This window comes from Chelonoidis abingdonii, chromosome 1 (assembly GCF_003597395.2).
Source record: "Chelonoidis abingdonii isolate Lonesome George chromosome 1, CheloAbing_2.0, whole genome shotgun sequence".
Classification (NCBI taxonomy): domain Eukaryota; kingdom Metazoa; phylum Chordata; order Testudines; family Testudinidae; genus Chelonoidis; species Chelonoidis abingdonii.
In genome coordinates this window covers 108965044-108991507 of record NC_133769.1, presented here as the reverse complement: position 1 = coordinate 108991507, position 26464 = coordinate 108965044, and the positions used below count along the sequence as shown (strand labels likewise).

General features: G+C 46.4%; 1 protein-coding gene across 1 annotated transcript in view; it reads right to left on the bottom strand.

Annotated features, from left to right (window-relative positions):
* Positions 1-6810: 6810 nt before the first annotated feature.
* ATP6V0A4 (ATPase H+ transporting V0 subunit a4) overlaps positions 6811-26464 on the bottom strand; it is a 59522-nt gene continuing 39868 nt past the window's right edge. The window contains exons 16-21 of the mRNA XM_032781939.2: positions 21524-21740; positions 20105-20212; positions 18247-18363; positions 15889-16006; positions 12872-13043; positions 6811-7256 (exon numbers count right to left, since the gene is read on the bottom strand). Of these exons, the coding sequence (XP_032637830.1) occupies positions 7163-7256; positions 12872-13043; positions 15889-16006; positions 18247-18363; positions 20105-20212; positions 21524-21740 (826 nt within the window). The 3' untranslated portion in view covers positions 6811-7162. The remainder of the gene's footprint in view (positions 7257-12871; positions 13044-15888; positions 16007-18246; positions 18364-20104; positions 20213-21523; positions 21741-26464) is intronic.

The window sequence follows — 26464 nt, the reverse complement described above, 5'->3', positions numbered from 1 at the left end:
TTTTAAATTGACATCTAAATGGCAACACAGGTACTGTTTCCATGCTTGAGCTTCACCCCCAGCTGCTGGTCAACAGCGCAGTAGCCCAAATCCACTTTTGGGGTGCAGGAGTGGCAACAGCAGCAGCAACCTCAGGTCAATCACATGCCAAGCAGCACCACGCACAGCCTTACGGACCATGGTGAATTTAGCACAGCATCTGATCTCAGACAGGTACCCGATGGAGCCACAGCAGCTCATCTTGCCCCGTGCAGTTTCCCCCTGGATGAGAATGGAATCGCTGGCAGCATGCCAGCCGGGGAGAGAGGCGCTCTCAGCTAGGTGACAGATCCAGATGTCCTGTTAATGGCCGAAGTCCGATATTTGGGCTTTGTCTTATATTGGGACCAATTAACTCCACCTAGAGTGACCAGACAGCAGTGTGAACAAATCAAGACGGGAGGTGGCGGGGGTAAAAGGAGCAATATAAGAAAAAGATCCCAAAATTGGGACTGTGCCATAAAATGGGATATCTGCTCACCATACCCAATTCTCTATACCTGATTCACACATCTGGCTAACCCCACCCAGCCCTGCTGTGAATTCAATCCATGGCTCGCTGCCGAGGAAGTGAGTTACTTTCACTTTCATTCCTCAGCAGGCAGCCAGCCAGCCTCCCCCCCCCCACCTATCCCCCAGCACCTCATCCAACCCAGCCCTGACGGATGGGAGGGAGGAGAGAGAGAGAGAGAGAGGGATGCTCCTGGGGAGGAGAGAGAAAGGAGGGGGGCGCTCTGTGGGGCATGGGGGGGGAGAAGAATGGATGTTATGGGGGACAACAAAGGATACTTGTTCCAGAGCCACAGAGCCTGCCTCACCTCACCCCAGTCGGGGGGAAAGAGTCACATTCACAGGTGAGTTCCTTTTCCAACCCCTACCCCCTCCCCTTCCCAGAGACCCCAGCAGCGAATCCCCTCCCTCAAACTGTGCAGAATTCTTCTCTCTCTAGGACCCAGCAGCCTTGCTCTTACATGCTCCACTGCTTCCTGTCTGTCTGGGCTCCCTGCAGAGTGGTGCCCCCAGGCAGAGTGGTACCCTACGCGGCTGCCTATTCTGCCTATGGCTAAGGATGGCCCTGCCTCTGACTGTATGTGTGTGTATGAAAGTGTCACAAACAATGCAGTTGCAGCCTGCCACCGACCAGCAGCGACCCCAGCAACCAGCCCCTGTGGGCAGCTGCCTGCAGAGAGCCAGCAGGTGCAGCTGGGTTGGGTCTGCCAAGGAGTAAGTAACCAAGGCAAAAACCACAGCCAGCCAGCCAGGGAGGGAGCTGGGGGTGGGAGGGGGAGAGGGGAAGTCAGGGGTGAATGAAGGACAACTGGAATAGCCTTCATGAAATATACAAGATATTTAGAGAAAGTTTTGTTAATTTCAGCCTCTGCACTCTGCAGGCAGGACAAAACAAAAAGACATTTCAGGTGTTTAAGTCAATATATAAAGAGGGTGGACTGGAATGAAAACTACTATTTATTTCAAAAGAGGCACAATAATTTCCCTGAATATTCAGTTTTCCCCTCCAATCCCTTTGTGTTTTTGCCTATGGAGGCTATTTGCTTTCCCTGTGAATCTTTAGTTGCTTTGCCCAAAATAAACCCTAATCATCATGACATATCTTTCCAACATGTTCTCTATGTTCTGTCTCTGTGTGTGTGTGTGTGTGTGTGTGTGTGTTTAAACAGTAACATTTCAAAGAGGATCTGCAAGCAGTTTGGACAACACAACCACAATCCTCTGCTGGGGAAAGAATGGGATAGATTTGAACTTGGAAATGGTCTTGATTTTGATCGTATTTAGGAGATCCCCCATCCCTGGGGCAGAAAAAGAACTGCCCCTGCCACGGTCACACACACCCAACAACAACTGAGAGTGAAATTAACAAGGATGCCAGAAACGGCTCCTAACTCTGGGCACTGAACTACACAGGGAACAGCTGAGTTTAAACTATTCTTTTGCAGGCAGCAGCAGCAGGCATCTCAGCCAGTGTCCCTACTGCAAGCTAGAGCCTAGAGGAGAACCCCTGCTGGGGGTATGCGGGGAGGAATGCAGAGCCTGGCTGGAGGAGGTGGAGAGAGGAGACGAGAAACCAATGTGACAGTGAGTTTTCCCCTTCCACCTGCTTTTATTAGCTCTGGATTTAAGCTGTGCAGCCAAATGCTTGTATTTGTTGTGTATATTAGTATTGGAAAGATTCCCTCATCCTCAGGGGCGGAAAAGGACTGCCCCTGTCATGGTCAAAGACATCCTCCTCTCCACCCCCTCCCTCTAGCTACTGTGAGTGAAATTAACAAGGATGCCAGAAACCTAGCCCTGGAGGCTGAATCTTCAGGGAACAGTTGAGTTTAAACTATTGTTATGCAGGGACAGGGGTGGGTCTAGACATTTTGCCACCCCCAAGCACAGTGGCATGCCGTGAGGGGGCGCTCTACCGGTCGCTGGTTCCGTGGCTCCGGTGGACCTCCCGCAGACGTGCCTGCAGAGAGTCCACTGGTCCCGCGGCTTCGGTGGACCTCTTGCAGGCGTGCCTGCGGAGGATCCGCTGGTCCCTCGGCTCCACTGAAGCCATGGGACCAGCGGACCCTCCGCAGGCATGCCTGCGGGAAGTCCATCGGAGCCGCGGGACCAGCAGACCCTGCGCAGGCATGCCGCCGAAGGCTGCCTGCCTGCTGCCCTCCTGGCAACCGTCAGAGCGCTTCCCCCCCCCGCAGCATGCCACCCCAAGCACGCGCTTGGCGTGCTGGGACCTGAAGCCGCCCCTGTGCAGCGAGCAGGCTTCTCTCTCCCTCCCTCCGTCAGTCTCTTTTTCTTACCGGTCCTCCGTACCGGCCCGTATCAGCTTACTTTCACCTCTGCAATTTCCTGAAACATCCTTGGATGATGTCATTGAATTAAATTCAAGTATTTTAGGGGTCCACTGTATTAAATGAATGGTGTATGTGTTATTGTGGTCTGGGATTGTCGGTAAACTGGGGGTGGGGGGTGGGAGGGTGGAGGGGCTGTGAGACCCGGGACTCAAAGGACATTATTGAACAATGTGCCAGACAAGAATAGACTTTGGAAGCAAAAGTGTTAACTGATTTTCCTTGGGACTATCTAGAAGAAGGTGAATGCAAATTCCCCACCTCTGGTTGTGCAACCCCTTGACCTTTTGAAACTACACCTTTAGGAGCGGGCCACTGTCTGTTGATCATCCATTACACGAGGCCAAGATCAAAGGCCCAGGCTGCATGAAGGAAAGTCTGAACTATCCATGGGGGTGAGGGCGGGAGGGGGTGTTCTGATTTTGAGACATTTATGAATGTGTAACCACAAGGAAAACCCGGTGTGGGTTTTGAAGGGTTGACACCAGAGCCCAAGCATGAAGTGCAGGGCTGACCTCTGGTGAGATTTTTTTAGCATGCATGTAGATTGTTAATAGGTTTTTTTTTTCTATAATGGTTTCACCTTATGAATAAATGTGCTTGCTTAGAAAGAGTTGTGTGCTAACTTGTAACTGTTGGTAATTACACTGTTCAAAACTTTGGTGCGAGAGCATTGACACTGGTCTGGCTTGCTGGGGATATCACAGTGTCGGCAGGGAACGCTGCAGCCTGAAAACCCCTGGTCAGGAGGGAAATGTGTGTTGCTCCCAAGAGAGGTGAAGGACACGAGGGCGGGTGCCTTAAGGGACTACAGAAGGGGAATATAGGTGCAGTTGCCCTATTAACTGTCTCTGCAATAGCTAAATAGACTGAACTCCTTAAGTCTCTCATTGTAAGGCATGTTTTTCAGACCTTGCGTCTTTCTTGTGCCTCTTCTGTTAATACTCCTCATTTTATTAACATCCCTGTTTAAAATGTGAAGACCAGAACTGAACACAGTGCTACAGTAGTGGTCTTACCAAAGTATTTTAACCTCATGCCGCATGGCCTCTCAGGGTCAGAAAGGAATTTGCTCCAGCCCAACATATAAAATTCCATAGCATTATTTTACATCCTCCTTTTAAATATCCTGCATTGGCCTATGCTGAACTAGTAGTAGGATTTGGTGTGCCAGATCCATGATCCTATACCCACTTTGTAGACTGGTTTCAGCAAAATTGAAATGCTTCACATAAAATCCCAGCATTTTGTAGAAATTTCACAATGCCAACTTCCCCGTGTTAATGTGAACAATACTGGCCACCGTTCTGTGAAATTCCCAACCAGCAGAGACTTGTAATTTTAGGCCCAGAGATCCAATGTTCAATCCCTACCAATGATACATCCAGGAGAATCATGACAAATAACGTTCTATTGGAGCACTGAACTTTTGTGGATCTCTAATGCATGGGATGAGCTTTCCTGACCAGTGAGAGTGTATAACCTACACTAACATGGTTGACTTTGTTCCCTCTAGTGGCTAGGCTATGTAGAGAGATTTGTGGGTCTAAACTGCCTCCAAACTAATACAACTAATTCTTTAGCTCAAGCAGTAGAGATTTGTGCATTTAGATCCAGAGCTCTCCACTGAGGACCCAGTTAGCAGCATGTTTATATAAATATATGTGAAGAAGTTCAGAGACATTGTGCATTGTTATTATTATTATTATTATTCAACTGCCCAGAGAAACTGGGACTAAACTGGCTAATAGAATGTGTGCATGGTGGTGGGAAGGAGTAGATGAAGCAGTAGTGCTGCCTATTAGTATTCAGAATGAAGTGGAGCCAGACTATGTCCAATGAGATACGTGGATGTCACTTCCTGGGAACTTCAGCCATCCAAGAAATAGAGGTGCAAACACACACACACAATTCCAGTGGAGCAGAGCGCGCAGGAGTAAAAAGGCATGAATCCTGCAGCTGCACTGAGAGGGACATCGACAGGATACATGACTGGAAGGTATTAAATACAATGGTGATGAGGGCAATATAAGGGCAGATCACAATAGTGCAATTATAATAACCTGGTGAGACACATTCCTCTCATCCCTGGCCCCGGTAATGCCTGTGTCAGGCAGAAGGGGGAAGCTGCATTTGGCACAGCACTTGTACATAAACAAGAACGGAAACGCAAAACAATGAAGATTTTGCATAAAGCGAATGAAAATAATAGACCTCAATGCCTTTGTTGAACTGGGCAGCTGCCTTAAAGACTGAACAAATTCAAGCCAGTGATGTGCATGATTGTGTCAGTGATGCGAGAATGAACACTTGGATGGCAGTGGTCTGGATGGCTATAGGCTCATCCATTAATGTAATCAAGGCTTCTGTATAACAAACCGGTGTTAAGGAATGTGGTAACAAAAAGGGGCACTGTGTCGGTGCGTGGTCTGCATCGTGCCATGCTGTTTGAGTGTACTCTGGAAAGAGAAGATGGGGAGGTTAGCAATGATGTGTCAGCCACAAGGCTTTTTTCAGCAATGGAAAGGAACAAGGGCAGCTGGCAGCCTGTGGTTCCCAGTGGAATTGTTGAAGGTATTTTCTAGCATTGGTTTTTTAAAGTGGTTTTTCCAAGCTGGGGGCCGCTAGATTGCCAATGTTCCAGCCTGTTTCCTCACATGAGAGGTACACTATGAGCAGCAGCACATCCAGATTTGCCATCAATGTGTTTTCACTTCGTGCTAGCGGGATCACTTCTGGGAAGGAAAGAGGTTTTAACTGCCTCAGCTTTGGGATGCTAATTTGAACTAGACTTCCTGAGGCTTGGCATTTCCTCTGCTCTGTGTGGATCTCAGGAAACCTGCGCTGCAGCGTTGACAGGAGATAACAACAGTTACCATGGAAAATGTCATGAGGCGCTGAGGTTTTTTTTGGTTTTTTTTTTTGTTAACCACCTCATGATATTGTGTAGCTCATATCACCTCGCTATCTCAAACAAACACCATCCAAAGTAATGGGATGTATGTAGCCCTGGATGCATAGGCAACAATTTCTTGCCAAGCTCTGATGGTGCCGTGCTAACCCCCACATACTAGGTGATGATTGTTTTGTAGGCTTCTAGTCTTGGATCCAGCAATTATTAGTGACCATGATCTCAGAGGAAGGACCTCTCTTTACTGTTTTAACAAGGTTTGAACTTGTGCAATAGTAGCTATTACTGTGCCTGTTTGTGCATCGCAAGAGGTCTTTGTTATCTCACCCCAAGAGGCACCCAGATACCTGTGGAGCCTCAAGCTTTTGAGAACTTATTGCCAGATGTATATCCTGTGAAGGCCTTACTCAATGACTCCCATGGGAGTTGTGCCTGTGGTCAGCAGTGAGTAAAGAATGAGCAAGGATTTCAGGATTTGGTGCTAAGATCTGGTAGTTAAATAATTATCAGCTTTACAGAGGTCAGCCATGACAGGGACACACCATAAACTAGAAACCCCAAAGCCCCGCATTGCTGATCTGCGGCTGGTGTGTCCTTGTATTTGTGTGATTCAAATTTAACACTTTTCTAAAGTGACAATGTGTTAGAAAACCTATAATCCAGCGATGTTAATCTCTAGAACAAATAAGATAATAAGTGCTTTGTCGGAGTAAAGTACGTCTTTAAAAGCAAGCATTTTTCTCAGTTACTTTGTATTGTATTTGTGTGCTATACTAAGAAATGTAACCTTGTACAGGGATTCATCACATGCAGTTGTCATCAGATCACCTAAGGAATTCATCTAAATCAATACTCAAATGTTTTCTTAAAAAAACAAAAACCACAAAGCAGGGCAGCAAAGGGGGAAAGCACATGTGAGTTGATTATTAACAATTTATTTCAAAACAGCACACATCCTCTGTTTTTAACTCAAAGAGCAGACAGATGACTCCTACAAATAGGACCAGATCCTCAGCATTGATGTCAATGGAAAGATCCACGTGTACACCAGCTGAGCATCTGGCCAACACGTCGGGTGTTGTCTCTCTGTTCTGTTGCTCTGCTGATTTACAGTTTAGCATTCTATAAGTAAAAATGGTCACCTTTTAGATTAACATTTTTGCTAAAGTATGACACGGTTAACCGTGAGAGTAGTGTCTGGTTTGTACCTAGTGCTAGGCCAGGGCAACAATTCCATTTAACTACATAGAATATGATGCTCACTTGAGGAGGTTTCTGTACCCCAGAGTGTAATCTGTCTTAAGGAATGAAAAATTTGGTCCTGGGAGTAAAGGGTTTTTGCAATTAGTTGTCTTTAGCCTTCTGCAGTTCCATCTATGATAGACTTAAAGCAGAATGGAGAAAACTTATAACCTGTCCCCACGTAGAACTTGTTCTGGAACTCCACCCTGATAGGGGAAAAATAAACACAAAGAGAAGTTAAGAGAGGCACCATAATGTGTTACATGAGCTTGCACGAGACGACAGGGGTGGGGGAGAGAGGGAAGAAAGGAACATTTAAAAGTCAAGTAGTGAGGTAGAAAAATAGCAGCTCCAGGAAGAAAGAGACCGGTAGCTTAACTAACAGTGGAGGGTGGGTGTCAGAAACATGCACAAGTTTCAGGAATCTCTACAGCTTTGTGATGTGCATATGGGCTGGACTGGTGACTGAGGCAGGGTTTCCTGAGGGCCCCTCTGACATAATGGAAAGGGGCAGGATCAGCAACAGCACCACTGACAACTACATTTCAAAGGAAGAAGAACCGCCCTTGACGTATTTGGTTCCCACCTTCCTTGGGTTGGGGACAGGGCCGCCCCCAGCCATTTGGGTGCCCTACGTATCCCCCCCCCCCCCATGGAGGGGCTATGTGGGACCCCAGACCTCCCCCCCAGTGTCTGGGAGGCAGGAGCTGGGGGGGGAACTTTTGGGGCCCCACAAGCCCAGAGTGGCCCAGGGGATTAGCAGGGGGCTGGGAGCAGCCTGCTCCACTTCCTTCACCCCAGGACCAGCCGTGTCACTCAGGGGATGAGGCTTGGGGAAGGGATCCCCCCCACTGGAAGTGGCAGGAAGCGGAGCAACCCAGCCCCATCTAGCTCTACTCCACCAGCTCCCAGCCGCAGTGCTCCGCTTCCTGTCACCAGTGAGTGCAGTCGGGGGGACCTTTCCCCAACCCCCTCCCCCCCCGGCAACATGGCTGGGGCCACGTCACTCCACTTCCCATTACCAGTGAGTGCAGGAAGCGTCCTTTCCCCAACCTCTCCGCACTCACCGGTGGTGGAAAGTGGAGCTCCACGGCTGGGAGCTGGCGGAGTGGAGTGGACTGGGGCCGGGTTGCTTTGCTTCCTGCCACCATCGGTGAGTGCAGGGTTGCTGGGGGAAGAAGTGGAACGGGGCCGGGCTGGGGGTGGAGCAGGGGGGAAGGGTAAGAGGTGGGGGCTGATGGAGTTGTCTGGGGCCCCTCACCCCCCTAGGGATGGCCCTGCCCCTTGCAGGGGGCCGGCTGAGGGATAGGGCTGGTCGCCAGGGCTAGTGCTGCCATATATGCAGCACGCAGTTGCCCAGGGCACCATGAAATTTGGGGCAATTTGGGGCCCCAAATTTCATGGTGCCCTACGCAACCGTGTATTCTGCGTATTCCTAAGGACGGCCCCTGGTTGGGGGTACAAGGAGGAAAGTAAAGCATTTGAAAGAGAGTAATGGCTGTGGCTGCAAAAGGAATTCAGAAGAGTCACTGATCTTTACAGCCCCTTTCGTACATCAGTCTGAAAACACTGTCAGTGAGGGGACAATCACCAGTATCTTGGAAGCAGGGAAAACTAGGCCCTTGTTCCTACACTAAACCTAATATCCGAGAGAGCTCTGATAACCACCAGGGCAGCCAAGTTCACTCCTTCATCATGCAGTACAATGGAATCTGAGCTAGCAAACTTACCAGGCCCTCCAGCCCCATATCAGATGATTCCAAGCTTCACAAGCTGGTTTTTGCTGATTGTATTGTGTGGTCAGGGATGGAATGTCACGTGATGGAAAGTACACAACACAAGCCCGCCAAGAGAACTCCAGGGCTGATGAGTTTCTTTTTTTCTTGCATTGGATTTGTTTTACACATTAGTCTGGGTCCTTATAAGATCTTAGAAAAGTGTGTGAACCCCTAAGCGCGGGCGGAACAGTGAGTTAACACTATATCTTCCACCACCAGGAAGCAGCTTACAGAAGACACTTACCTTTTCCATAACTGGTGTTCATCGAGATCTGTTGCTCATTCAACTTAGTGTGCTCGCCGCATGCACCAGTGCTGGAAGTTTTTCCCTCACCACTATCCATAGGGGACTGGCTCTGGTGCCTCCTGGAGTGGCGCACACATGCTGCAGTATATAGGGCGCTGCTCGTTCCCCCCACCCTTTGTTCCTTCTTGCCAGAGACTCTGACAGTGGGGAAGGAGGGTGGGTCATGGAATGGACAAGAGCAGCACATTTCGAAGAACACCAGTTACGGAAAAGGTAACTATCTTTTCTTCTCTGAGTGCTTGCTCATGTCCATTCAACTTAGGTGACTCCCAGCAGTACCCTTGGAAGCAGGTTGGAGCTCACGATTGCAAGACCGCTCTGCTGAACCCAGCGTCGTTCCTAGCCTGCTGCATGATGGCGTAGTGGGCCGTGAACGTGTGCACTCAAAGGGTGGGCCTGTGAGCATGGACAGAACCAAACTGAGATCCCACCGACCATTTGCCCCTAGGTGGGCGAATGAAACGCAGAAATGGCCACCAGATTCACCCTGACAGAAGAGTGCGCCAGGCCCTGGTTCCTCAACTGCAGCAGGTAGGCTAAGATTGACTGCACCGAAGAATGAGAAGGGGAGATGCCCCCGTTCAGCCGCACAGTGGGAAAACCTCATCCACTTTGCCAGGTAAGTCTGTCTAGCCGAGGGCTTTCTACTCTTGAGGACTTTGTGAACCCTTCCAAACAGACCTGTTCCTCAGGGTTCAGCCACGCAACATCCACGCCATCAGGTGGAGGGAAGCGAGGCTGGAGTGCAAGAGTTGGCTGCAATCCTGTGACAGCAGGTCCGGTCAGTTTGGCAGGGGCCACAGAGGGATGGCCACCAGGTTCAAAAGCATCCCAAACCAGTGCGGGTGAGGCCACACCAGGGCAATCATGATAACCTGAGCCTTGTCTCTCTTGATTTTTGCTAGAACTTTGCTGATGAGCAGAATCAGAGGGAACGTGTACATCAGGCTTCCCGCATGGCAGGAGGAAGACATCGGAGAGGGAGCCCTTGCCCAGACCCCGTCTGGAGCAAAACCTGTGGCACCTCTTGTTCTGCCTGGTGGTGAACAAATCCACTTGGGGAGTTCCCCACCTGTGGCTGGCTCTGGGTGGAGCACCCATTCATGGTGAGAGGAGAAGTCCCTGCTTAGGTGATCTGCTAGCATGTTCTTGGCACTCAGAAGGTGAAACGCTTCAAGATGGTTGAGGCAGAAGTCCAAAGACAGAGTGCCGCTTGGCAGAGAATTGGACTCCCCGTTGTCTGTTGATGTAGAACGTTGAGTCTGTGCTGTCCATCAAGACTCTGCCCACTTTGCCCAACAGGTGAGGTAGGAAGACTGCGCACGCTCCACTCACTGCCCTGAGCTCTTTGACATTTATGTGTAGTGTTGTTTCCTCTTGAGACCACATACCTTGGGTCTGGAGGCTGCCAAGGTGCACCCCCCAGCTGAGGTCCGAGGCGTCTGAAACCAACTCGAATGTATGAGAAGTGCCTTTGAAGGGGACTCCTTTCAGGACTTTCCCAGGGTAGGTCCATCATCACAGCAAGGTAAGTACCATCACAGAAATGGTAAGAACCTTTTCTAGGTGGTCTCTGGACTGGGAGTAGACTCTCACCAGCCGTAGCTGCAGGAGTCGCATCTGGAGCCTGGCATGGCACCCCACATATGCACACACTGCCATGTGACCTGACAGGCACAGGCAAACCCTGGCTGCAGTCGGGGAAATGCGGAGACTTCCGCAATGAGATCCATCAGTGCCTTGAATCTTTCCAGTGCCAGGAACACCCTGGCACAGGTAGAGTTGAGCACCGCTCCAATGAAAGGAGTGGGACCAGGAGTCAGAGTGAGCCTGATGCCAGGAAGCACCTGCACATGGTAATGCCCTCCTAGGGTATCGGTCACAGCCTGAGGAATGGTGACAATGATCCTTTGATGGGTCCCTGGAGTGGTACTACAGTCTTGGAGATACGGGTGCCGGGATTGGTACTCCTGCAAGGGGGTGCGTGCCTCCAAAGGTCTGCGCCTGGCGACCAAATGGGGCTGCGAGGTGTCTGCCTCTTGCAGTCAGATGCATGGTGGCTACAGGAGGGCGAGTGTTGGAGAGATGTCTCCCACGACGGGGAACGGTGCCTGCTGAGGTGGGGACCGTGGTGGTCTGAACGTGGGTTTACCCTGTGACTGGGGAACCGCAGGAGCCAGTGTGGGCGGCACTGGGAGGGACATGATTTCCTGCACCACCTGCAGGGCCTCTGGCATGGATGGCATCTGGAGCTGACAGAGACCTCTGCCACTATTCGGGGTAGCTGGTAGGGAATGGGTTGGGCTACATCGCTCCACAGGAGCTTGGGCCCGAGATCATGACATGGGTGAGGAGTTGCCCAGCACGGGACCTTGCTCACACCCAGTCTTATCCTTTCCCTTGCAGGAGGTTGGAGACCAGCCTCACACCACCTTCTTGGACTTCGTAGTTGAAGACATGGATGGGGACCAGTGCCGGCTAGTGGATGGTCCTGGTGGGGCACTGCACACTGAGGTGATGATACTCAGTGCTGAGTTGGAGAGTTGCTCCAGTGCTGGGGTGAGGGCCGACTCCATAAGGAGCGCTCCTAAACAAACATCACACTCCTTCTTACTCCTTGGCTTGAAGGACTTGCAAATTTTGCACTTCTCACTAATGTGTCCTTTGCCCAAGCAATGGAGACAACTGCTGTGTGGATCACTAACAGGCATGGGTCTCTTGCAGCGATCACAGGGCTTAAAGCCCGAGGATCGGGGCATGCCACATCTCAAGGCAAAGTCCTGTTCAGGACCTACAAAGTCTCTAACTCTAGCTAAGGGATTTATAAACACTAACAGAAAACAATATACATTATAATACAAGAGATAACTAGTTCGTATGAATGAGCAGCAACCAGGGCCAGCTCCATGGTTTTTGCCACCCCAAGCAGCAAAAAAAAAAAAAAAAACAGCCGCGATCTGCAACAGCTCCACCGCGCCGCTTTCTTCTTCAGTGGCAATTTGGCAGCAGGTCCTTCCCTCTGAGGGACTGAGGGACCAGCCGCTGAATTGCCACTGAAGAATCCAATGTGCCACCCTTTTCCCTTTGCAGCCCCAAGCACCTGCTTGCTGAGCTGGTGCCTGAAGCTGGCCCTGGTAGCAACAGCACTAGCTGAAGTACTAACAGTTCCAGCACCATCACTGGTGGCAAGAAGGAACCGAGGGTGGGGGCAACCGGCATCACCCCATATACTGTGGCATGTGTGCGCAACTCCAGGGGGTGCCGGAGCTGGTCCCGTATGGATAGTGGTGAGGGAAAAACTTCTGGCACCAGTGCACGTGGTGAGCACACACATCTAAGTTGAATGGACATGAGCAAGCATCGAAGAAGAAACATGAGCTACTCCCCAACAGACATGAGTTTGGAGGTCTCAGTTAGGCCACTTCACCTGACTGTTTACACATTCTTGCATGCCTGCCTGTCTTCAAACGGGTAAGTGCAACAGTGAGCAGTGTTATGGCATGAGCCCGAGGTACAATAATATGGATGTGAATAAAGAACATCCTATAACAAATATGAGCATCTATCCAGGCATATAGTCTCACTCTCTAATTAGGTATTTACATGCCCTCACCCCAGGCCCCTCCCCACACCCATCATCATGGAGTCTCTGCAGTAAAATGTGTGCCCTCATCTCCCAGAAAGTGCTCTAGAAAAGGCTTCCATAGTTTGAAGAATCCTCTGGTAGAATACGTACCAGTGAAGGCGCAGTGCGTGCAGGAAGGCAGAGAGGCCCTCCATGACAAGCAGAATAGCTACAGTCAGAACTGCAAAGATGGCAAAGATGATGAAGACCCCAATAAGTCCTCCCCAGCCGCTGTTCTTAAGTCCGATGTTCATCACCATGGTCCAGAGGACCTCTGATAACTCTGCAAAGCAAGCAGGGGGGAAGAGCAAGAACAGTTCAACCATCACAGTGGTAAAATCCATTCGCCCATCTCATTCGGTGGATGGAACCAATCCATTTGTTCTGTGCTCCATCATTCTCAATGCCTTCCCTAAAGGGAAGCTGTATGTAGAAGAAATGGGAAGTGGATATATAGTGCAGCTGAGATGTAATGTCCTGGTCCTCCGTAGAGCCCCATTGACTCCAGTGGAGCACTGCCAGTTTACACTAGCTGAGGATCTGTCTCTGTGTCCCTTTGTGGAGTTGTGTATGTGGCTGCACCTGCCAGAGATCTTTAGAGAAATCCGGGCTGCTTCCTCCTGAGATCTCCCATTTGTTTTTATCAGAGTTAATAATAGTTTGTACCATTGTAGTAGTTCTGTTCCCCCAGTCAGTGGAATGCCAGGAGTGTCCTTGATGGTTTTGCATTTCATCATTACTGTCAAAATCAATTCTCTTTCTTAGTACTGAGTGTCTACCTGATCTCCAGCTAATGTTAAGATCTGTGATCCCTGTGGCAATAGGTATCTATGTGAAAGGTGGGTTCTCTTGGGGTTCAGCATTATTTCTCTGACCATTCTATCTTACGACTTTGGGATGCCAGCTACAAAAGTCCCTTGCAACGCCGGCGACAAAAGTCCCTTGCTAATGCCAGTTCTTACTTTCAGGTGACATTGTAAATAAGAAGCAGGCAGCAGTATCTCCCGTAAATGTAAACAAACTTGTTTGTCTGAGCCATTGGCTGAACAAGAAGAAGGACTAAGTGGACTTGTAGGCTCTAAAGTTTTACACTTTGTTTTGTTTTTGAGTGCAGTTATGTAACCAAAAAAAAAATCTACATTTGTAAGTTGCATTTTCACGATAAAGAGATTGCACAACATTTTTATGTTTATCATTTTTACAGTGAAAATATTTGTAATAAAGATAATAATATAAAGTGTATGTATTCTGTGTTGTAATTGAAATCAATATTTTTGAAAATGTAGAAAAACGCCCCAAAATATTTAATAACTTTCAATTGGTATTCCATTGTTTAACAGTGTGATTAATCTTTTTAATCACAATTAATTTTTTTGAGTTAATCATGAGTTAACTGCCATTAATCAACAGTCCTAGTTTTCACATGTCCCTCTTGACTGTAGTATCTAAGCACCTAATAACCTTCATTGTATTTCTCCTCACAACACCTCTGTGCTATTATCCCCATTTTACAGATGGGAAACTGAGGCTAAGTGACTTACCCAAGGTCACACAGGAAGTCTGTGGCAAAGCAAGGAATTGACTCAAGCTGTCCTACAGACCATGCTGGCATCCTAACCATTGGATCATCCTTCTTCTGTCTCCTTGGACAGCACAGACAGATCCTTAAACTATATTTTGATGCAAGAGATCAGATGAATGGGGTATCATCTTAGGTGCCAATAGTTGTGATGAACACCTCTGCTAAACCTCCCAAGAAAAACAGGTTTTCAGATGTTCATAAAAGGGCTACCTGTATATTGAAGTGCATGTCACTCTTTTACTCAAGCTTCTTATACTTTTTATCACTTTATCTTTAGTATAAAGGCTAGTGTGACTTGGCTTCTAATTAAGTCCTATTAGACTCACTTATGTGCCAACAACGATGTTATTAGGGGAAGTGCAGCTCACCCCTCCCAGTCCAGGGATCTCTGCACTCAGAGATTTCCTTCTATAGTTGCCCATTTCTAGATTGTAAGCTCTTTGGGGGCAGGGACTGTCTGGTCCTGTGTTGCACAGCATTTAGCACAGTAGGGTCCCCAGTCCATGACTAGGACTCCCAGGTGGCACAAAAATATAAATAATAAATATAAAATAATACTTAGAGTTGGTCAAAAAAACCCAGAAATTCTGTCCTGCAGGGAATTCTGATATTTTAACACTTGTTTCATCCCGAATCAGGATGAAAAGTTGACCTATCAAATTTTTTCATGAAATGGAGAGTGCTAAAAAATTTTGATTGGAAAATTTCAGATCAAAATGAAATGTTTAGCTATTCCCACATCAAAATGTTTTATTTTTATTTGCTGCACGGAATCAAAGTATTTCTTTTCACATCAGTTTGACATTAATCTGTGTCTCCCTGAGCTGCCTCATGGGGAGTTGTAATTCTGGTGCCTCATGCGCTCATTCTCCTTTATGGGCTGGGTTCCCCGGATGTGCGACATCTTCCTATGATGGACCATGAGGGTTCAGTCAGAAAGGAAACCTCCGTACATCATGGGAAAAGTAGGTCAGCCAGAAAGCCAAGGCCACAGTGGGGACATGAGGCACCACAATTAGAAGACACCAGAGGGACTCAGACTTTAAGGCCAGAAAGGACCATCATGATCATCTAGTTTGAACTCCTGCACGTTGCAGGCCACGGAACCACATCCACTCATTCCAGTAGTAGGCCCATAATGTCTGGCTGAGTGACTGAAGTCCTCAAATCATGGTTTAAAGACTTTAAGTTATAGAGAATCCACCATTTACACTAGTTTAAACCTACAGGTGCCCCATGCCCTGTGCCCTGTACTGTGGCAGCTTAGGTGAATACAGATTGAAATGCCACAAAACATTTTGATTTTGTTCAACAAACCAAAATATGTTTATTTGGGTTGACATTTGGTTTGGTTTTCCTGAAGGAAAATTGAAAATTTTTGACAAAAATCAATTTCTTTGTGGGCAAATGTTGATTTTTGTGGAAACCAAAATTTTCCACCAAAAACTTGGACAAAAATTTCCCAACCAGCTCTAATAAAATCCTTTTTGTAGCAGCCCTTCACGGTCACTACCTGAATAATAACGAACATTGAGCAATAACTTACCTGCATGAGCCAAGCTGAGTGCCCAGAGCCGGAGGTAGGATGCTGTGTTGGAGATGCAGCCCAGGCAGTATTCAATAGTGTGGATAGTTTGGTGGACAAACGTGTCGCCAAAATTGAACTGAAATGATGTAAAAATGAAGCTGCTTCACTTACTCTCATTTAGTGCTGCTTGTTAACAGAGCAGTGCTGCCTATTAACTTGCTGCACACTGGTCTCCTCTCTCTTCACTACAATGGGACCAACACATGGGTACTTCACAGGTCAAAAGGACAGGTGTGAAAATTGTTCCTCCCCCTTTATTTTCTCAGCCCACCATTCCCAAAAGAAAAGCAACTTGAGGCAACTGCTAAAGAACTCCCCTGTATTTTGCCAACTCTACAATTTAACCCCTGCTGGGAGTGACAGTGAGATTACCACCGTCCTCCTTGGGCTCCCCTAAGGACTGAGGCTTTAATTTATGGGTGGAACTGCACAGGAAACCTGCTGGCAGATGCTTCTGGGGACATATACTGAATCAGTGAATCTCCTAAGAGCCAGTTCCCTCCTCAGCCAGCCAATCCCACTTCCTGAACTGCCAACTGATTATGAACCCCAACCCCCCGAAGCATCTGGGACTGCTGTGAACCCCACTCCAGGCAGAGTGTCTGCTGCCAGAGGCACACATACTGGGTTCCCCCAGTTCAAATGAATCAGGCCTAATGACCCCCCACACACACACACATGCATTTTACAGGCTGCAACGGTGCAACCCTGAAATAAATGTGAAGCACAAAGGGGCTGATCCACCACTACTGAAATCAATGAGAGTCTTTATATTGTCTTAAGTGGGTGTAGGATCAGTATATTCAGGTGAGAATAACGCCTAACTTCTCTGACTATCTTAGTTGCTCTCACCTTGCTCTCCAGATTTCAGGTTCTTTTAATGCAGAACACTCCTGAGCTTTTTCCGCCAGGACAACTGCTTTTTTCTTGGGCAAGTCTACACTTAAAACATCGCACCAATGCAGCTGCTCCACTGTAGCACTTTAATGAAGACACTCTAAAGAGAGCTCTCCATCAGTGTGGTTAATCCAACTCCCCAAGAGCGGTAGCTTTGTCGGCGTGAGAAGCATTCCTGCTGACATAGCGCTGTCTACACAGGGGTTAGGTCGGTATAACTATATCACTGAGGGGTGTGGATTTTTATACCGATATAAGTTTGTAGTGTAAACCAGACCTTTGTGATGGGCAAAACCTCAGAAGGTAGGGGGAGATGTTAAACCTTGTGCTTCAGGGCTTAAGCCAACTCTAATAATTAGAGAGCAGGATGAGACTTATATGGGGAACAGATTGTTCCACATCTGCCTTCTGCAAGGTCTTTATGCCTTGCTCTGAAGCAGCTGTACCAGCCAATATCAGAGACAGGGTATGGGCAGGGCTGGCTCCAGGTTTTCTGCCGCCCCAGCGGCAAAAAAAAAAAAAGTCACAGCAGCGTGATTGCGCCGCTCCACCCTTCGGTGGCAATTCAGTGGCAGGTCCTTCGCTCCAAGAGGGAGTGAGGGACCCGCCGCCGAATTGCTGCTGCAGACCCGGATGTGCCGCCTCAATAACGGCCAGAATGCCACCCGTTGGTACTGGCCGCCCTAAGCATCTGCTTCTTTAGCTGGTGTCTGGAGCCGTCCCTGGGTATGGGACTGGATGGGCCTCAAGTCTGATCTAGTCTGGAAGTTCCTATAGTTAGATTCACACCCAAAACCTCTGATGCTTAGCCTCAAAATCTGAACTTCATGGATTCACTGAACTGGGTGGGACGATAAAAAAGAACAGGTTCTCCCACAGGAAGCATGTTATATGACATGAAATTTTGCCAGCTATAAACTCAGTGAGGCATGAAATTGAAAAATATTAGATGGGGAGTGGAAGGGGATGGGGAGTTATACCTGTCTGAATCTCAACAAAGTTAGGTTCAGGTCTGGTCAGAGCATTGGGTTAAGGTTCAGGGGGATCTTCTCTTAGAAGGAAATGGTTCAAGGGCTTTCCCTGAAACAATCGAAAAGGCTGCAGGCAAATTCCAAGACCTCAGTCTGGCCTTACAGAAGATCATCCACATTCCAGTCTGACCTACTTGCAGGTAGAGGGATAACTCAGTGGTTTCAGCATTGGCCTGCTAAACCCAGGGTTGTGAGTTCAATCCTGGAGGTGGCCACTTAGGGATCTGGGGCAAAAATCAGTACTTGGCCCTACTAGTGAGGGCAGGGGGCTGGACTTGATGACCTTTCAAGGTCCCTTCCAGTTCCAGGAGATACGCATATCTCCAATTATTAATTCAATTAATTAGGATTCAGGAGGGCTGCTTTTCCCACATTCTGATTTCCCTACCTCATCATCATGGCCACCACTATGGTCTTCCTGACCAGTTGTCTTGGAGTGATTGGAGTCAATGATCTCCACTTCAATGTCACCAGCAGGGTTTTCTGAAATGGCTGGTGTCTGGAGCTTTCGAAAAGGAAAAGAGAGTGGCAAGGTTTGTATTATTCTAATTGTCTTAATGGTCCTACAGGTCAATAGATGCACTATATAACTATATCTATACATATGCGGTACATAACTCCCCTATATAGTTATAGCACAGACTATATGTGACGTAATAGTGATTTCAGCAACAGACATTTATTAGACTAGAGAAAGAGTGTATTTCTGCCTCCATCACTAGGAATAAATAAATACTTTAATTTCTAGAGCATCTTCCAGCCAAGGATTGCAACATAATTTATACACACTAGCTTCAGCCTTGCAACTCCTCTGTGAGGCAGGGGGGATACCATCTGCACTGGGCAGATGAGGACACTGCGACACTGAAAGCCTGATTTGCTCCTTGCAATCACACCGATGCAAATCAAGAATAGTTGTAGCCAATGGAGTCACGCTGTTATAAGCAAGAGGAAAGAATCAGGCCCACGGAGACTGAGTGATTTGCTCAAGGTCACACAGAAAGCCTGAGAGTGAGATCTGGGAATAGAATCCAGATCTTCTGACCTATATCCAGTGACAAAATCTCAAGACTATCCACTCTCTCTCTCTCCATAACCAGCATTTGTGGAGCATCATTAAAGTGCATAGTATTATTATACACACAGGATGACTTGATCCATGCCTCTAAGGACCATAAAAGAGCATGTGAAGAATTCTATAGCAAACTTAATATATGGCACAATAAAAGTCTCTTTCTAGTACGGATGCAGCAACTTTTTAGGACGTATCCTGGCATTCTTTAATGCTTCCAACAGGTTTTGCAGAAAAGGTCTCATAATAATGTGCTTTGTTCTGTTGCGCCAGTAATCTCTGTTATACCTGCTTATCTCAGAGTTGTCTTGAATGTCATACAAAGAGCGCCTTTTGTTGGAGCTGTGTGAATCTGGCAAAATCTAAGATCGGATCAGGCAGCTGACATATGAAAATCATTGGTTGGAATGGGGGAAAAGAGGAGGAAAGATATCAAATGTTATTGGTTTAAAGCAAAAGCTGGAGTCAACAATGTAAAACCTGCCTGAAAGTCCATGAAGAGTTACACAGTAAGAAGTTACAGGACAAACGATAGGTTCTGAGTTACTGGATTGGAAAAGATCACTTAGCATAACCAGCTGATCTCTTTTTAAATGAAAACATCTGGGCCATATAAAAGATACTCTAGTCACTACATCTAACTACCAAGAAAAGTAACTCATTAGAAACAAACGTGATAAAGAACAGAATTCACAAGCAGCTTTGACTGTTATGTGCAACAGAGTAGGACCAGGGGCTTTATGAGATGAGCCCTATCGTTTAAGGAGGAAAGTGTTATTTAAAAGTGGTCAATCACTTTTAAATCAGGCATTTCCCCGGGTACTGTATACTTTCTCTGAGAGCGCCATTTCTGCCCTGCTCCCAGTTGATATGGAGCAAGCAATCAGTCATAACAGTGATTGGGAACTGAGCACAACAGGGAACTGAGGCAATCACCAGACCACTGGCCTCATAATTACTTGTTTCTAATGACCTAGGATATAGTTTCTATAAAATGCTCAGTGTTGGCCTAACTCTGCTCCAATCAAAGTCACCGGTAAATAACTCCCATTAACTTCAAGGGGAGCAGAGCTGGGTCATATGTTGAGTGCTTTGGAAAATCCCACTTCTAATCTTCAGCTCTGCCCCCATCCTACCGCAACTTCAGAATGCAGCCACAGGCTTGTGACCTTACCATACGCCGAGCTTTCCGGTGATTGGCTCGGAGGATGAAAGGTTTAAATAGAAGCATCCAGGGAACAGCTATCAGGGCAAATATGATCAGAAAGCTCTGGACTTCTTCCTACAAGAGACCAAAAGGGGGGTAGGGGCGGATCTGTTAAAGGGACATCACAAAACCTTTTTTTTTTTTAATTAAGTTTTTCAAGTACAATTATGGTCAGAAAAGTGATTAAATAAAAATGGCTCCTTCTCACTCATCCAATTTGCTGTGTGCCTCCAGAGTGTCATCTGCTTGCTTAGTCACAAAAATAAGCACATACTCTCCTTTGCACTCCTGTTAACACTGCAGACCCACACACAGCTATTGGAGAGCGAGTCTATTCCATCTCAGGCATCATCAAGGGTCTTGGTAACTGAATTGGAACTGCAGGACAGAAATCTGACCTCAGAATGCTGTAGCGTTGCACAGATGTAACTAAGGGCAGAATTTGTCCTGCAGAGCCTTCCTTACTAGAGATGGAGTATGTACGAGCCAGAAAGAACACAGCTGGACTTTCTGAAACCAGCATGAGTTTGCAGGGCTAGCAGTTAGAAAATACATCTTCTCATGTATTATCTGACCAAATGGACAGAGCTGGTAGGAAAACAGTTTTATTTTGGTGTACGATTTTGACTTTTCATTAAAAAGTAGAGAACCTCCAAACCAAATAATTTTTGATCAAAAATTGCCTGAAACAAATACATTTCAGTTTTCAGCCAAAAATGTCAAGTTTTCAGCTTTTCCAATGAAAAAAATCAGAAATTCTAGAGGAAAGTAGACATTTTTGGAAAAACATCTGCTTTGTCAAAACCTGGTTTTATGTCAAAAATAGTTTCACCATTAATTTATGAGTAGCCCTAAAAACAGAGTCACCACAAACCAACAGAGCACCGCTGCGCTTCGCTTCCACAGTCACTTTCCCAGCCTTGATTGTGTCATCAGTAGGGTAAGCAATTAGGCCATTTCTTTACTACTGGAGCAACCTGAATTCCAGGAAAACAACCCTCCCCAGCCAGCCTGGCACCTGGCAGTTGAGCCCCTGGCACCTCCCCAATAACAATATTGATTTTGCTGCCTGGAGACAGGATTTGCCTCTCACGGAACAAAATGGCAGCAGGGTTAGACATTAAGAGGAGATATTGCTTTCACTAGAACCAAATTCAACCCTACACAACCCACCACACACGGAGGTATGACAGAGGGCAGAATTTGACCCACAGAAATTTTCTCAACCGACTTGAACTGTTTGAAGGATTGGACCAGTCTGGGGATCTAATCTGCCTGTCTAATTTTCAGACTAACATAGCTTGGGGCCTAGTTAATGAAGCTGGGCTGACATGGCTCTCTAAACTCAGGGTAAGCAGCTAGGTGTAAAAATACTCAAGTCCATACCTGGTGCAGATATAAGGGGTCGTTTGTAGGATCATTGTAATTAAACATAAACATGTTGATGAAGTGGATGAGAATGCTTGGTGCTTTCTGGGATACATGGACGTCAAACCGGCACCATTTGAAAATAACCATGAAGACCAGGTAACCAAACAGGCAGAGGATAAAGATCATTTCTGGAATGAACTGCAGGACGATGTTTATGGTTTTCTTGAAGTAGCTGGAAAGAGAGAACCCCACCAAAGGAATTGGTACGGCACACACAGGACAAGATCACTGGGTTAGGACTGTGGAACACATAATTTAGTCTCCAAAAAATGAAACGAGCATCGTATAGCTACGGATGGACAAGGGAGAAATGTGTGACTTGGGCATCCTTAGGGACTATTTAGATATAAATATTATTTTATACACATTCTATTCAGGTCTTACACTTTGCCCATCACTCTGGTATCTGAGCATCTCTACAGATTATTACATTAAAAAAGTACATTAAAAGAATGCTAAAGTAGCAAATATTAGGAAATGCCAATATTAAGGTTACCTGTGCAGCCCTAATTCACCCCCCTTGTGTGTATGCATGATATAGTCTTTAGTTACATGTTCACATACTATTTTTCTACAGGATCCCTGCCTCATTCAGTGCACAGGATGTGGTAGTCACTGAATGAGCATTACCCGATGTTTTGTTTTCTCCTCCCCGTGTGACCCCAGGCCTTATTTATTGCATACCATCCACACCCTGCACTGAATGCAGAAATATTAATTTCCTTATGGGCTTTTCTATGATGCATTCATCATATTACATTAGTTCCTAACAAACATTGGTGAATTTATCTTCCCAGCACCCCTTTGAGGCGAGAAGTCTGTAGCCCCATTGTAAGATGGGGAACTGAGGCATACGTATTAAAGTCACTAGTCCCCAGTAATTTTGGGTACCCAATATGAGCCATACAGGGTCTGACTTTTCACAGTACTCAGCTTTATATAACACTTTGTGTTCAAAGCACAGCTCCTACTGATTGCAGTTACAGACGTGAGCACTAAGCACTTCTGCAGATCAGACCCAGGTCTCAAGTTGGGCACGCCAAAATGAGGAATACACAGTTAGGGGTCACCTGGGAAAAGTTTGGTGTGAGGGACTTGCCCAGCATCACATAGGAACTCTGTGGCAGAGGCAGGATAGAATCCAGTTCTTCTTCGAGTGCTTGCTCATATCCATTCCAGTAGGTGTACGCGCCGCGCGTGCACGTTCGTCGGAGAACTTTTACCCTAGCGACTTCAACGGCCGAAGCGCCCCTAGAGCGCGCCATGGCGGATATATACCTGCCTGCGGCCCGCCTCCTCAGTTCTCTTACCGCCGTGTCGGGCGTGAACTGTGGAGCGCGCATAGCTGACCTCCATCCCCTAGCTCTCTTCGTATATTAATTATTGTAGTTTATTTAGTATTATAAGTGTCTCGTATAATAGTTAGCGGGTCGGGCTCTAGCCCTCTCCGCTGCCCGCGGATGCCTGGTTCGCCGGATTCAAGCGTGCTCGGTTGTAAAAGCGATGCCCACCAGTGATCCCCACGACGCCTGCTTAAGGCCTGGAATCACAATCCAGAGAAGTGCTGCATTTGCAAATTCTTCCGCTTACTAAGAAGGAGCGAGACAAGCCTCCGGCGCGCCATGGATGGCGACGACCGCCCGCGCTGGCACACGCGCCCCACCAGATCCCCTCGGCACGCGAAAGCGCAGCGCCACCTCTCCGGCACCGGCTCCTGGAACGGTCCTCTCATCCCACCCCGGCTAAGCAGCCCTGGAAGGAGCACCCGATGCCGACGCCGCCGCGCCAGGGCTCGTGACTCGGCCGCAGGTCGTCGAGTCCGATCCCATCCTTAGCTCCCCGCCAAGACTGGCGTTGAGCTCGAGTCCGTCTACGCCGACGACCATTTCTCTTCTACGCGCAGCGAACTTATCCGGAAGCCCTTTCGGCGCGCCCAACCCCTGGCACCGCGGTCCGGTTGTACTTTCTTCAAGGCAAGCCGATCCGATGCAGAAGTCCATCCCGATGCCCGTCCGCAAAACGACTCGTTCCCGCACCGCTCATGGTGGGCAGGGGACTCACCAGCCCAGCACGCCCAGGAAAAAGATTCTCGTATGATAGTTTAACTCAGATCCCGAACCCATCTAACATTTTCCCCATCAAAGTATCCCATGGCTTATACCGCTGATAATCAAAGGTCATTGCCAATGTAATTGCCAAAGATAGGGCCATCCATCATTACCATCCCCTCCAGTTAAACTATCAAGCTTAAGTCTTGAAGGCCAATATTCTTTGGGCCCCCACTGCTCCCCTTGGAAACGCTGTTCCAGAACTTCCATCGCTCTAATGGGTAGAAACGTTTCATCTATTTAATAATCTTACTTCCAGTTTATGTCCGACATGGAACAAGCTTAAATAATGCCGTCTCCCTCCCTAATATTTTATTCCCTCACTAATTTATAAGAGAGCAATAGATCCCCTCAACCTTCTGTTTGCGTTAGGGCTAAACAAGTCCTGTTATTCGTTCTCTTCCTCTCCTCCCACCCTCTTTTCCAATTCCACTTCCCTTACAATGTTCCCATAATCACCGCCTTTAGTCCATCCATAGCCCAGCGTGACTATGATTCAAAAACATGACATAGATGAATTGCTAGTGCAATAATCCAGAGAGACCATAGTTTGCGGCTAGGACACTCAGCATCATTTCTCTAATTTCTAACACTTACCATTTCTCCTCAAAACGTATCCCTCATGGGTTCCATTACTGACATGCTATCGTTGTCCTAGTTACATGGGGCCTTGTCTTATTTTTGTGATCCTCCATTTCTCTATGAGCACTCTGCGAGCCGATCCGTTAACCCATTGATTCCATTGGCTCCTTTAGCATCTGAAGATTTGAAGTTTTTTTTCATTGTTTAATTAAGGTACCGAAGACTAAACTAAGTTTAGACAACTTTACGTGGAATCACTATATGACCAGCGTAACATTATTGAACTAATATTTTCGGATTCAGGAACTAACAGAAAGCTCAGCTTGTGCAACAATAAGACTGGCTCCAGACACCTGCCCGTGGATCTTAATTTGCGCGTTAATGATCTGAGTACAAGGCTTCACTAACAAACAAAAAAATCGAATTTGATTCCAAACAGACACACACATCTTGCAGTCCTGTCTGTTTCAGGACAGGATCAACCAAGATGTGTAACTGGTATGACAGTTGTGAAAAGCATTCACATAAAAAGAAAACCACAATGCTGATACTTCTTAGATTCATTCTGGTTGGCAAACTATAGCGTTTGACTAGTTTGACGATTCTTACATGCGTCCACAGAATCAAGGTATTAAAGAATCCCTATTAAAAACTGGCATGTTCTCTGTACATTGGAGCATATGCTTCAACGCTGCGACCAACATTTAGTTGATAGAGCCTGTCCAATGAAAACTCTTAGCACTTCTCTGAGGATGAATGGATTGCAATATGTTATGCTGTGCACACTGTAAGAGCAGAGTATGGCAAAAAACATGACCTGTTACCATATATTGGAAGATAAAGCCTCAACAGTAGGAATATTCTCAGGATTACGGACAAAATAGTCACGTCTCTAGTGCGCTAACTTTGAAGCACACCTATGTTTTATAGCCAGTTGAGACTAGGATAGTTACTTAAGATACGGTAACATTGTAAGTAAATGACACATACTGCGCGTCAACAATCTGCCTATTTTATTATGTATGAATAGCTAGATTATCAATAGAGCCGATAATCTTCTTACTCTGCCAATGATATATAGATACAACAAAGTCTCAACAAAGCTGTACCAATAATATCACTTCACACTAGTTTAAAATAGACTCTTTAAAATGTACATAGAAAAAACATGCACCTATTAATCTTTTAATATCGGATCACCTTCTTGTTTTGTGTCCTAAGACTTATTACGCTGTTTTCACAAATGCCCCTTTATCATTCGAGAAATACTATGGCTGCTGTGAAATACAGTACAGAGATATTTTTTCTATTGATAGTTACACATTTATGCACCAACTCTAATGAAATATTTCCGTATAGGTTTTCCAGTTTCCATTAAATCAATATTAAACCTATTACTTTTGGTGTACAGAAGCCCTTTAAGAATAGCACATAGTCGTTGTTCCCAGCTCAGTTACATCCAATTCACATATGTTCTGATATAATTGCACACAGGTTTAACCTACAAGGGGCACCATTTTGATACAAATGACTATTGCCTTTATAGTTCTAGTCAGCGCTAAGTGAAATTAGTATTCTTTAATTGCAGCATACAGATAATTGTGTCTGTATATTTGTATAAATGCCGTGCATTTCAAGTTTATAAGCCCATCTATTCAGAAATAGAAGTGCAGTAATGGCTTAAATTATTTTGCACACTCTTCTAATGTATTTTCTGGTCCATTATTGAGAAAAATGGTATACCGTATGTGTATCCACTTTAAAAAACAAATGGGGCGAAATATCTGATAAATGGAATGTATGAAAAGTTAAATATGAACTGCTGATTAACCCGACGTAGAACAGATCTACAAACATTGGATTAGGATCAACTTTTAGGGGTGAAAATAAAGTGTCATTATGCATTATCTTTATCTTGACCATTCCAGTTTATTGCCTAAATAATTAAAAAACATGCTTTGCAGCTTTTCATTTAAGCACATCAGTATATTAAATTAAGTCATTTATTTTTGCATGAAACAGTTAAGTTCATTTTAACAAAATGCTGTTTTGATATGGAGCTACTTAGCAAGATTAAACCACTATTTAATTGAATGATGTCAAGACAAACAAAGAATATTTTATTATAATCCAGGGAAAATATGAGAGCACACCACAACTGAAGGACCACACAAGACATCCTATGCAAGTAGGAAACTTTCTCATC